Source organism: Perca fluviatilis, chromosome 13, assembly GCF_010015445.1.
Source record: "Perca fluviatilis chromosome 13, GENO_Pfluv_1.0, whole genome shotgun sequence".
NCBI classification, from domain to species: Eukaryota; Metazoa; Chordata; class Actinopteri; order Perciformes; family Percidae; genus Perca; species Perca fluviatilis.
In genome coordinates, this window is record NC_053124.1 from 9498738 (window position 1) to 9513275 (window position 14538).

The 14538-nt window shown below is 42.2% G+C and overlaps 1 protein-coding gene across 1 annotated transcript in view; it reads left to right on the forward strand.

Moving 5' to 3' along the window:
* LOC120571997 (hippocalcin-like protein 1) overlaps positions 1-14538 on the forward strand; it is a 50422-nt gene that overhangs the window by 23358 nt on the left and 12526 nt on the right. The window contains exon 2 of the mRNA XM_039821177.1: positions 13467-13635. Within this exon, the coding sequence (XP_039677111.1) occupies positions 13540-13635 (96 nt within the window). The 5' untranslated portion in view covers positions 13467-13539. The remainder of the gene's footprint in view (positions 1-13466; positions 13636-14538) is intronic.

The window sequence follows — 14538 nt, forward strand, 5'->3', positions numbered from 1 at the left end:
CAAATTCAAGCAAAAAGGGTTCTCTGAATTTGATTGTAATAGTCTCTGGAGTACATGATTTCTTTCCTGTAGTTATAACTGTAAGTAGTTATTTCACCATGGGTTCCATCAAAGAAAGTCATCCCTGATCTACCCCAACTGTCCTCTCTATCTGTCTGTCTGTCTGTCTGTCATCCCCTCCCTCTGAAGTCAGTACAACATAAGCCTTTAAAAGCCTTTGCCTTTTGCGCTTATGCAACCTTAAATGATACTTCATCACGTTCTCATCTCCTCTTCTCGCTTTTAGTCCTTGACAAATCATCAGCGGCAAATGAAAGGACAATCACGGAGTAGTATGAGGTGTGTGCAAGTGTGTGAATACACGTGTGTGCGTGGGCTCCCTCTTTGACAGAGACTTATTATCGGGATTTAGACATGCTCTGAAAACTCTGAGTGCAGCAGGAGAGAGATGGCTCCACACCGAGGACCAGTCCTCATTCTTATTTTTAACCACTCCATTAATGTCTTTTCCCTCAATAACTCTCTGCATCTTCATCAATCCTTCCTCTCTTCTCCCTCCTCTCCCTCTTCTTTTTTTTTCACTGTGTCTTATAGGTAATGTGTAGGATTAAGGGAAATCTATATTGGCAGAAATGGAATATTATATTAATTACTATGTTTTTACTAGTTTAAGTGTATGATCACCTGAAAATATGAATCGTGTTTCCGTTAATTTAGAACTGTTTATATCTACGGAGTCTGCCATGTTTCTACAGTAGCCCAGCACTGGCTCTAAGATTGGCTCACTCACGTTTTTTGCATCGGCCATCGTAGTTTTTCCACAGGCTTGCAACACATGAGACCTTTCGGTTGGTTGCTATCTGCAAGTTAGAGCGAGAATGGCAGGGTGCCTTAAGTGAGTGACGTCAGTGCCCGTGTGGTTGCGCACGGAGAGCGAGCAGTAACGGAGAGAGGAAAAATAGTTAGCAAAGATGATTTAAAGTGATTTAAAAGTGAACAATAAAACGACAAGCTTCAGCTTCTCAAGACACGGTGGCTTCATCTGTGGTCAATAACAACATATGTTGCAGCACAGTGTTTCCATTTCAGCTCAATGTGAGAGTCTTTAGTGGGTTTGCTCTATTGTCAATAAAGTTTAAAGTTTGCCGACAATGCCGAGTGTAGACGTAGCAGTCTAGCAGCTGAGCAGACAGAAAGCAGAGAGGCGGCCTCGGCAGTCCGCTAACTTGTTGCTCTCTCTAGAAGCTTCTCTGTTTTAGGCTACAAAATGTGCACGCAGGCTGAAATTCAACCGTGCGGTGTTGTCAGGATTAAGCTATTAAGCTATAAGCAGAAGGAAACTCTGCTAGCTGCTGGTTAAAGTGCAATGGTAAACACTGCAGACTCCGTTTTTTTTAGCTCCATACAGTAGAAGAACTAATCTCTGTTTAAACTAACACAGCCAAACCGCATATCTCATGAACATTCTCGTGTACCGTGCATGCGTTTGCCGGGGTAATCGGCGCATTGGCGTTGTGCGAGTGCGATTTGGGCAAAAATAAAAAATCTGATTTCAACCAGTCTATAGAGAAAGAGACTAGAGACTTTTCTGTTTGAGGGAGGGGGGAAGAGGGCCAGCAGCACGCAACGTCCACTCTGCTTTTCCCGGCGCCAACGCGCCGATCCGCCAAACATCCACAGCTGTCCTCCGGCTCCGGCTCCGCTGTCCTGCCCGTCTATCTGTGCTCCGTCCTGCACTCCTGGAGTGTCCCCAACGTTTCTTTTTCACTCACGAGTTACTATCTTGAGGCCACGAGATAGTATCTTGAGGCCACGAGTTACTATCTTGAGGCCACGAGATAGTATCTTGTGGCCACGAGATAGTCATAATTAATTTTTTTGACAAAGTGGGACCAGGGGGGCTCCGTATGAAGCAAAAAGTTGTGGAAAAGCCCAGCTTTAATGATGAATAGACTGATAAGCAGGTCCTGTATGCCTCATTGTCAATGAAACGATGCTGTGGCAAAATAATAATAACAACCAGCATCATTATCAAGAATGAAGAACACGAACATAACGATTGTGTCATTCACGTGCATATTAAGTAGCCACATGTATTTGTTTTGGTCTTATAATGCATCCATATTTACCGCTCCAGCGGAGAGGATGGTTTCTTCAGCCAGCTTAAGTTTATAAGAATTTGTCCAAATTTCAAGATTCCCTGCAAACTAAGATAAACAGACTACAAACTGACTGTTTTAGCTTGTTTTGTAAAAATTAGAAGAATTAGAGTAGCAGTTAGTTTTAAAAGCAGGTCAAATATAACAACATCCCGATGGCAACAGAGAAAATTCACTCTGAAGAACATGATCTGAAGAAGACAAAATGCTCATTGCTTTGCGCTAGATTTGTTGATTACAAAGAATTTAACATTTTAGAGCAGGTTTTTGACTATATTGTGCAGGCGGTTTCTGTCTTTTTTAGATAAATACCTCAAATGTTCTCTGTTTGTTGTCATAGCCTCCTCTGATGTATTTTATCGCCCAAAGGATTAATTGAGAAATTGATCAAATTCAGCAGATTAATTGATAAGGAAAACAATTGTTGGTTGCAGCCTTAATTGTCTTGCATCTGTGATTTGAACTCAGTGATGCAGTTGGTCAGGGTGGAGTGAGGTGCGGTGAACAGGGATTTAGTGGAGATGTAGAGCTGGACATCATCAGCGTAGCAGTTGAACGGGAGACCATGACAACGGATGATGTTACAGAGGGGGAACATGTAGAGGATGAACAGGAGAGGACTTAACAATGAGCCCTTGAGAAATGTGCTGTTCTTCAGATAACTTTTGAGTCAACAATGCTAGAGCTTCCTGCTTGACTCTGAATGCGCCAACAAAAAACATTTTTCAAAACCACCACTTCTCGGAATGTCACACACCACATTCCTTTCTACAGCTCTAACTGCATCTTAAAGGGAAACTTCACCGATTAGCAGTAAGCTTTGTATCAGTAGAAACCTGGTAGTATTTTTGAATGACCATGCTTCCCTCCCTCATGTCCCCCTGAGAGGGGAGATCTCTGTATTGTGGGTCTGGAAAAAAAGCCTCAGATGACGCAAAATGACGATTTTTGCGTCATCTGAGGTTTTTTTGCCCAGAGGCAAAAGACTACAGCCTGTATTAGGAGCCACTTCCGCATAGCCCAAAGGGGGTTGGACTGTCGGCTTTTTCCGGAGATTGCCGAGGAAAAAACGGGTGTCAGCCATCTTGAATCCTCGCTTAGCTTCTCAGCAGGAGCAGAAACTGTTCATCCTGACGGAAATTTTAGAACAACAATTATGTGCATTCAAACTACCACAAACGTGTACAACCGGGACACTTTATTACAGACGCAATACTCCACACGCTACGCGAGCTTTGCCTGCACGGAGACCAGCGGTGGTGCTCGATTCCTGTGGCCGGTAAAGTGACCTCATCAGCGGGGAGCGTTGAACGAGTGTGCTAGCCAGCCATCTGTTCACCAATCCTTCTTGCAAGTGTCCGCTCATTAAACAAACTGGACTACATCCAACTTCAACGAAACTCCCAACGCGAGTTCAGAGACTGCTGCGCTGTGTTTTTGTTGTTGTGGAAATATTGCTGTGGACAATCCAGCCTGCTGTCACCGGTTAAGAGTACTAGTGGAGGTGGGCTGTGGGTAACACAGCCCACCTCCACTAGTACTGTTGCAGAAATGGGGTGATTTGTATCCAACTAACTGCTAACTGCTGGTGGAGTTTGTGACTGTAAAATGCCGACAATTCTAGCTAGCTACATCCCACGCAAATGTACGGCTGTGTTTATACTCGATGTTTATACCACAGCCCACCAAGAGCTAATGCTAGTAGCTATGTGTTAGCCTTCTTTTATTACATTGCTTGGTTGAATTCTAATGTAGAATGCGGTCTGTTATTTCTTGATAACAGACCGTTGCTAAGGATAACACACCGTTGCCATGCATAGCAGAGCGTTGCCATGGACACAGTTCTGTTCACTCTGGAGCTATCAATCAATCCGCTGAAAGAAGTCCGGATAATGTATCAGCTGTGGCCAAAAAAAAGCATGTTTTAAATGTGTAACACCACTTGAGCCACGGTGAAACTTTTTTCGTATATATGGTTGAAATGACAATAAAACACACTTGTTGAGTTGATCGTCTCTCTGTCTGTAAAGGGTAGGCGTGGCTTGGGAGTGGCCTCATACAGCAGCAAAGCAAGTGCATTCTGGGATTTGGTGTCTTTCATCCATATAAGCCAAAAACACATTTTCTGGCTTATCTCGGCCTAGAAGGCACCAATTTCAATTTTCTTTTCACATTTCTACTACATTAGTGACCCAATTTAAAGATATATTCAGCTTTCCAGCTGTGAAATTTCCCTTTAAACATGAGTCATCAGTGACAAGAAAGAGGAAAGAAATAAGAATGCAAATCTTCAGCGAGAACCATCTGAATGCAGACAATGCAGGGCTCTCCGGTGTGACAGAGAAAAACCACAGGTTTATGGCTTATGGTTAGTTTAATAACTACGATATTTGATGTAGTCACCTGAGGGCAGTAGTGGGCACAGGTAAAGGTAAATATAGGTAGGAAGTAGAAGGTGGATTGCATGCACCTGGGCGATGGGCACATGGTTTTTTACCAGCACGAGAGATGCTGTAGGCTGCTACTGTTTGCTCAGTTGGATTAAATAAACCAGCCATAAACTCTGAATCCAGTCTTGAATTTGATTTTTATTTTTTGCCTGCGTACATCAACTGCCCATGGTGGTCGTTCAAAGTTGATTTAAGATTAGTTTTCTTTTGTTTGTTGACAAACGGCCACTACAAACAGGATGGATATTCATAATTATTATGATTATGATGTGTTGTACAACGGGCAGTGTACAATTTTGTTGGCTAGTGGCAGTTTCTGCATGCAACATGAGCTAGTCCATGCAGAGTGATGCAACAGTCTGTGTCTGTGTACTTCATGTATGTATGTACTGTATGTATGTATGTATGTATGTATGTATGTATGTGTGTATATATGTATGTATGTATGTGTGTATGTATGTATGTATGTATGTATGTATGTATGTATGTATGTATGCATTATGTTGTGTTGGATTCTTCTTTGTTTGTCCAAGACAAATTTCCTTCGGCACAATAAAATCTATCTCATTTTATCTTATCTTAAGTTCCAGGAGAAGAAGAAGCAAATTGTTGAGCATAAATCATGGGAAATTGTAGGGAGAGATAAAAACATGACGAGCTGTAGGGGGAGAAAAAAATATATGGATGAAAGGTAGGCAATAGGTGGCTCAGCATCTCAGATGGCCTTTCAGATTGCTTCTCTTTGAAAAGACGCAACGGGAGGCTGAAACCACTCAAGTGAGGCAAAAGAAATCAATGGTGCTTGTCTTTTTTTTTTTTTCTTTATCTGTTGCTTTTTTCACATGTCTGCTTTATTCCAGTGCCGCATACCACTTCAACCCCTCCCTTGGTTGTCTATTTACCCTTCAGTCCTCTCACTTTCTTTCCCCTCCCTCTCTCCATCCATCTTCCTCCTTAATGACTGAGCTGCTGGCAGGCGATACGAAGGCGGCATTTTCTTGTCTTATACTGTGAGCACATTAGACAGTGGAGAAAAAGGCTCTCTAAAATGTTAAATTAGACTTTGGACTTATCTCTTCTCTAACTCTCTCTGACTTCTCTTTTTCATATTCTTCCTGCCCATTTTTCATTCTCTCCATCTGAGTCTGTTCTCCGCTTTCTTTCTCCTTCAATTTATTGCAGCTGAAGTTAGGCTGGCTCATTGTAACAAGGCTTTTACTACCAGCCAGTGTCAACAGAGTCATCTACCGCTGATGATGAAGGTATCTTCCTGACCACAGCTAGTCAATATGCCTTTAATATTGTGTATTTCACATGGCTGCCCAAAGAAATTACTCCAGCCCGATGTGGGAGGATTTCACTCAACAGTCAAATCTGCAGTGAAACCTGCTTCGATCCTCTTAATTAAATTACTTTGTGTCCACTGGTTTCAGGGCAAAAAAATGGCCTTATAAAAAAAATGCAATTATAATGTTGGCACAAAATATCGGCAGCTTAAATGAAAAATAAATTCAGAATCAACCCTCAAAGGTTTTATTTTAGAGTTTTCACCATGTAGATTCTTAGCCTCAGTTTGTGTCCTCACATAGTGTCATTACCAATCACAGACCTAAGAATCAGTTTTCTGAAAGATAAACCCTGGTTTAAAGGTCCCATGGCATAAAAATTTCACTTCATGAGGTTTTTTAACATTAATATGTATTCCCCCAGCCTGCCTATGGTCCCCCAGTGGCTAGAAATGGTGATAGATGTAAACCGAGCCCTGGGTATCCTGCTCTGCCTTTGAGAAAATGAAAGCTCAGATGGTTACCTCCCCTTTCTCTCCTTTGCCCGCCCAGAGAATTTGGCCCGCCCATGAGAGAGAGACATCATGGCTTTCAAACAAGCAAAGTGGCAGTTGGTCAAGGCCACACCCCCACCCTCCACCTTGCCCCTCCCACTCTCCTCCTCAATAGCTACAGACACAGAAATGGCACATACTAAGGAAAGCTCATTGTGGGACTGGCTCTAGTGGCTGTAATTCTGCACCAAGGCTGAATTGAGAAAGAAAGAAAAGAAAAAAAAAGGCCTATAAAAAAAAAATATATATAATAAAAAAAAAAAAAAAAAAAAATAAAAAAAAAAAATAGAGGAAAGAGATTAAAAAAAGGAACTCTATATAAAGAGATAACATTCAATACAGTATTAGGGGACCACTAAGGCCTATATAAAAGAGACATCATATACAGTATTAGGGGACCACTAAGGCCTATATAAAAGAGATATCATATACAGTATTAGGGGACCACTAAGGTCTATATAAAAGAGACTTCAGATACAGTATTAGGGGACCACTAAGGTCTATATAAAAGAGACTTCAGATACAGTATTAGGGGACCACTAAGGTCTATATAAAAGAGACTTCAGATACAGTATTAGGGGACCACTAAGGCCTATATAAAAGAGACTTCAGATACAGTATTAGGGGACCACTAAGGTCTATATAAAAGAGACTTCAGATACAGTATTAGGGGACCACTAAGGTCTATATAAAAGAGACTTCAGATACAGTATTAGGGAACACTAAGGCCTATATAAAAGAGACTTCAGATACAGTATTAGGGGACCACTAAGGTCTATATAAAAGAGACTTCAGATACAGTATTAGGGGACCACTAAGGCCTATATAAAAGAGACTTCAGATACAGTATTAGGGGACCACTAAGGTCTATATAAAAGAGACTTCAGATACAGTATTAGGGGACCACTAAGGCCTATATAAAAGAGACTTCAGATACAGTATTAGGGGACCACTAAGGCCTATATAAAAGCATCCAAAGAGCACCAGGTCATGGGACCTTTAACTCAGCACTTTTACTGACATTTACTGAGATATATACAGATCGTTGTCGTCGATCCAGACTACAAACTAACTAACTTGGCTAACTGCCAAGTTCTGAATTTCAAATTGTAATCTGCATTACTAATCTCCACTACTTGTTACTGAAAAGACTAATAACATTAATTAATATTAATATATATTAAATATTAATTAAATTTTTTTTAAATTAAATTAAATATATTAATATACAGCCCAGCACCATTTAAGGCAATCTTTTGTTTTTTAATCAGTCAAATAGATTCTTTTTTAGCATGAACACTCTGTATGGTAAGTTTTGTGAAATGACCTTATGGGTTTTTGAAAGATTTCCAACAATTTATCTTCTACAAAAAGGGTTTCTCACAGTTGCTCTGCGACTCAAATGTGATGATGACGACGACACATGAGAGACTCAAATATCCCTCATGTAAGAATTTAGGCGAAAGACTTTCTACCACCAAATAACGCTCTTTGTTTCGGGAAGCACCTCTCATTCTTGGTATGATCTTTGTTGTTACATCATTTGCCGGCATGTTTTTGTCTCTGTCCGTCCTCTCTGACTTTCCCTCATTTCTCCTCTCCTTTCAGCCCAGAGGTTGCTGACCCGCTCAGTAGTTCTGGAACAGATGTTCAAGGGGCAAAGTCTGCATATGTGTGTTCACTCAGTGTGTGTGTGTGTGTGTGTGTGTGTGTGTGTGTGTGTGTGTGTGTGGGGTGGACTTATGATGGGGTTTGAACAACAACAACTTACAAGCACTGGGCATTTAGACTGAAGAGATGGATTAGTGATTTGTGCCTAAGGATAGAGTGATTGAAGATAGATGGACAGTGCGAAGGGATTGGAAGTAGGGTTTGTGTTTTGGGGGCCACAGTGGGATTTAAACAGTGAGGACAGAGTCATTTTTACTATTCTGGGATTCTCAGACCTACAGGGAGGCGTTTTGGTGAGCTTTCCCACGTCATAGCTAGGTTAAAGAAAAACCATACTAGGGGGAGGGGAGGGAGGGATGGAGAGTGAGTGGTGAGTGCAGTGAAAAGGTCAGCGCGTATGGGATTGTTGTGTGGTTGTGGCTTGTAGAGAGTACTGGCAGCCCGGCCGTCAGGTCACACTCTGTCACTTTCTGTGATTTGGTCTCCAAGGGCTTTGTCGAACCCTGTCAGATGATTCAACACCTCCTCTTGCAGCCATGTTGAAGGTCCCATAGAAGCAGATTGTGTAATCAACCTTGCAACAACACTGAACAGGCATGGTTCCTGTCTGTAATCATTTTTAGAGTTTTATTTCACAGAATGTTTGGGTCAATTGTCTCATGTTAGCTATTAGTCTATATCCACGACGTTCCAATTCCGGGATTGCTGCGTTGCCGCCCGAAATTCCGCCGTATGTCTCTCTTTTCGGCCGGGATGTCCGTTACCTTCCGCTTTCTTTGTGTTTGAATTTTAAACTCCGGTGGATTTCTGAGGACTATGGTTAACTGCTCCTCAGATCTCTGCAGGGTAAATCCAGACAGCTAGCTAGACTATCTGTCCAATCTGAGTTTTCTGTTGCACGATTAAAACAACTTTTGAACGTACACACGTTCCACCAAAACAAGTTCCTTCCTGAGGCGCCGTGGCAATTGTGATTGGTTTAAAGAAATGCCAATAAACCAGAGCGCGTTTTTCTCCTTTAGAGGAATGCTGTGTGGATTAGCCAGACCCTCCTCCGTGGCGCTGTGGAGGAAGGTCTGGCAATGCGAGACTATGTACGTAGCTATAGACCAAGGCCATGGTATATACACTAATAAGATACACTTGTCTTTTCAATGGGACTTTTGTCATCCGATCAGGACATATTAAGACACACACACGCACACACACACACACACACCATCAACTGTTGCCATTTGGCTGGAGTAGTGTTTTGTGGCTCGTGCACTCCTTTCTGTTTGTTTTCCATTTACACAGCCAGGGCTGTGTATTAACATCTGATTTCTTTTTTTCAGCGCACACAGAGAATAGAGAGCTACGTGACCATGAGGAGATATTCGCTAAATTTGACAAAAGGTGTATTTGATCAACATCACTTACTATTCTTTTCAACTGTCAGGTCTGTACACTCAGAGATCGGATCTTACTCATATTTGGGATCCGATCAGCCAGACCGCATTGCTGAGGTAATAATTTCCCTGTAGATGCGTGTGGCTATTAGCGATGATCTTTGGGAATAGGACTGTTTTTACAATGAGGATCAGAGGACAATTTTGCACCCAATGGATGCATGTTACCTAATTAAAATACGTGCAAATAGCAAAGGAGAACTGAGGCGCTATATGCTCGGCAGCGCTGTCACGGTTGCATTTCACCCTTTGTGGGTGCTTTGAAAATTACACAGGTTTTTTTTGGGGGTCTTATTTGTGCAAGTTTAGTGGCCGCAAAAGCAGCGCAAAAGTTTTACCCGGTTGTTTGTGGATGAAACACTTTCTACTTTCTTTTACTTTCAGCTGTGTTTCTTCTTCATTACTTTCTTTATTCACTTTTGCAACAAGCCAATTAGGCTGATGGTTTGCGGCGTGTCGGTGTGTCATCAGGAAGCATTCACTCTTTTAATTAGCGAACCTTTATCTCTCCAATTAAATCGTATCCTCTCTTCCAAGCTTCTTCTTGTTCACCCCTAACCCACACATACACACACACACGCCAGCACACACACACACACACACACACACACACACACACACACACACACACACACACACGGAGAGGCACACAGAGAGGTGCAGACTGTTCTGTAGCTGTGTTCTCCAAATGACAATTGGACAGCGTGGGCGGCTATTATTAATCTTTACAGGTACTAAAAAGTGTGTGCGTCAATGTGTGTATGACAGGTGTGTGTTTTCCAAACGCTCATCTGAGACACAGCGGTGCACTCAGTCTGTTTTCTGCCTGCTCGACTAAAACACCCAGATCACTGTTTTACAGCGAGATGTACTGCTTTCACATATAGCTCTCAGCGCTCAATTACTCCTCGAGAAATTAATTTGGGCCTGCCTTTGTCCTGAGATCGTGTTTGGGCCCAAAGAGTGACTGAGCAATGCTGGGTGGCATACTGCGTAATTCTGCAGCATTGGCAGAAAATGTAAGGCACATTTTCGCACATAGACACTGGAGAAAAAGTAAAAGACATCTACCAAACATGATTATAAAATAATTCTAAAAGCAAATGAAATGTAAGCGTACTGTCAATTTAAAGCTACAGTGCGCGGCCATCCGTAACGTCTGTTACATTCAAGCCATTGCCAAATGAGTTCATACAAAGCAAATTAAGAATCATCAGCTCCACAAGAGGAGGGGTGGGGGTGGTGCGCGATCCCCAATGGCTTGCAGCATGTGGATGCGCCGACAGCGTTCTTTGTCATTACTTGGGATTCCTCATTGGGGCGACAGAAACTAGGCACTATAGCTTTAAGAGGACAGAAACATAATTATAGGAACCAACATTTTCTTGTGTTTTTGTAAAAACAAAGAGACATTTGAGCAGTTTTCTGCCACTTTGCTCGTTTGAAAGCCCTGATGTCACTCTCTCATGGGTGGGCCAAATTATCTGGGTGGGAAAAGCAGAGAAAGGGGAGGTAACCTTGCCCCTTATGACCTCATAAGGGGAAGATTCCAGATCGGCCCATCTGAGCTTTCATTTTCTCAAAGGCAGAGCAGGATACCCAGGGCTCGGTTTACACCTATCACCATTTCTAGCCACTGGGGGACCATAGGCAGGCTGGGGGGGAATGCATATTAATGTTAAAAAACCTCATAAAGTGACATTTTCATGCCATGGGACCTTTTATGGCCATACCTAGACACAGTCTAGATATAAGCTGCATTGTTATGCCACAAGGCAAAGGGCCATTGTATTGTTTCCTTAAATCAGACTCAGAGTGTGCAGCATTCACCCGTCGTCAAACACAAATGAGGAAATCATAATTGATGGCTACAGTTCTCCCGTCAGTAGCCTGGAAATTGGCTACACGCATTACTGTCAGCAAACAAGCATTTGGTCTAACGCCTTCAGGATGAGGGACTTAATAAGAGTCTAATTTGATTAACTAGAGCAAAGAGACGATCTGGTGTGTGGGTTTTGTTTCGGCGTACGCAAAGCTCTCGCCAGGCAGCGATAAAGACCTCCGACACCCACACCATGCACCTCATATGCCTCATGCATACTATTTGACTTTTGACTTGTTCTTACTTTCTCTCACAAACAGACACGCACACACGCCCGCACACGCCCGCACACACACACACACACACACACACACACACACACACACACACACACACACTGTACATATAGGCACAAAGTTGTTGCTGTAATTACCTAGCCTGACTGAGGAGAGACTGTAGGTCAGAGAGGTTGGCCGACTCATAGGAGGTGTTCAACTCCAGTGATACTGTAATTTAAATAACCATTCACACACATACACACACGCACACACACACACACACACACACACACACACACACACACACACACACACACACACACAGAAGCAACTGCTTTGATGTCACGGATCACAACCTAATTAGCTGCCTACAGGGGAACAAAGTTAAGCACACGTTTGTTGCTCTTTGTCTCTACATGCACTGTGATCCCCTAAAATACTATTATTACTAATAATATTAATCCTTAATTCACACCTGAAAACACAGCAAACACCTTAATTGTTTACATGAAGTTCCGAAAGGCTTTAGGGGAAAACTAATGACATTTTACAAATTTTACATTCAGGTATTAACACCTTCGATAAGGATTATATGCATGTGGCTCAAGGTGAGATATTGTTACTTTTGAAAAACAAGTCACACATTCTCTCTTACAAGGCGAAACATTGAATTCATAGGCAATAAAACACACCCTACGTCTTCATGCTTCAGCCATATTTGGTCTGGTGTGACCAGTTAGCTCAGGCTGGCTAATGTTAGCTAATGTTAGCAAACTTAAGCTGGATGTACTGATGTAGCTAATATGACTGAATCACGTTGATGACTTCTGCGTGTGCTCTAATTACTTGTTAATCTGTTGTCACAGATAAACATTTCAGTGGTTTGAGCATTAAAGTAACATATTTGCCATTGCCTTGTAATTGCCCCTTTGTGGCCACAGTGGTAAAGGAGTTTAAGGGCATTTAAGATGTAAAACCCTTTAAAATTGACCCAAAATCATGAAAACCATGCCTGCTTTTTCACCTTAAGTGAAGAATTGAGGCCATTTTAGGGTAAATCAAGGGATTGTTTTCATGATTTTCAATTTTGAGGCATTTTTATCCCTTAACAACCCCTTAAACCATACATATAATTGATTAAAAATACATTAATATATTGCAAGTAATTGTCCCATTAAAATTCCATCAAAACTACCTTAATGACATCGTTATCAATGGGTAAATTAATGGAATTTTAAGGTAATAGCGGGGTCATAGTGATGTTGTCATTATGTAGTTGCATCTCTGGAATCGTGTTTTGCCAGGCAGGGAGCTCAGAGCTGAGATGTAGATTAGGAGATCTGGGCACGCATACACACACACATACCCACAAACACACACCCACACACACACACACACACACACACACACACACACACCCACCCCACACAGCTGATTTGACACATAAACACACAGCTGGCCAGATAAACCCACAAATGTGATCAGTGGTCCAGCGCTTGACGTCACAGGGGTGCGTTTGGGATTATTTAATGTTTTGTGAATGTGATGCAGCAGGTTAAAGACTTTTGGCCTTGCATAACAACTCGTGGCAAGGGGATTTGGACACAATACTGTGACATGGCTCGCTTTGATTTCATTACAAAAATCGGAATTGTGTAAGACTTGTAGGGAACTGCCCTATGGTATTTTTCGGTTGTTTCCTTGGTGATTTAATTTGCACAACTGCATTCGTCACAAGAGGTCATCCTCCTTTCTGGTTAATTGTTGCTGACCTGTGTCTTTGTCTTAAATTTGACAGGTGGGAAAAGCCGCCTGGCCAGTGATATAGTCACTGTTGTTGTCAAGGAAACCAAGAGTCCTGTCCCGTTGCCATGGGGAAACAGAACAGCAAGCTGCGGCCAGAGATGCTGCAGGACCTACGGGAGAATACCGAGTTCTCCGACCACGAACTGCAGGAGTGGTACAAGGTACGCAGATCCACTATACAGAGTCTGGACACTATTGGCTCATAGTACAGGTACTACTGCTACTGCTGCAAAGTTAGCAGTGGAATTGAACTAATTACGTTTGCTCACATACTAAGTACTTGTACTTTATACTTCTGTAGCACTACGATATTGTACTCTTTTTGCTACATTTATTCAGCAGCAATACCTAATTAATTAATCTTTACAGATTTAAAGTTAGCATACAAAGTATATGATCATCTTATAAAATATGATGCATTGTTATAGATTTAACTACCCAACGTGTATTGAAGTAGGGGAAAATTAGCCCCACCTTGACCTTGCTTTCACATTACTGCATCAGTTATACCACATACATTCAACATACAACTAACTTTGTCTGTTAGCTGTTCGGTGTTGGACATATAGGATACAGTGAGTTTGTCAGAGCTTGTTTGATGGAAACAGCTCCAAAACATTAAAGTTGCCAGCCGTAAAACCAAAACCATTAGCCAAATTAGGCTGAAATGCTTTGCAGAGCGTGGCCGTTCATGTGGACGTTAGAAATGGAGCCCGACCGGTGGCCGGGTTGGATCAGTGGGTAGAGCAAGCGCACGTATACTGAGAGGCTTATGCCTCGACGCATAGGTCCAGGATTCAAATCCAACCTGTGACGGTTTCCTGCATGTCTTCCCTCTCTCTCTCTCCCCTTTCTCACCTAGCTGTCCTATACATTAAAAGGCGGAAAAGCCCAAAAAAATTATCTTTAAAAAATAAAATGCTTGGCAGAGCTGAAAGTAAGTGCAACCTCTAAAGGGATGCGTCCAGGAGGCATCCTGATCAGATGCACGACCCACTTCAACTGGCCCCGCGAAGGAGCAGCCACTCCATGTCTGAGCTCCTCCAGTAACCCCATCTCTAAGG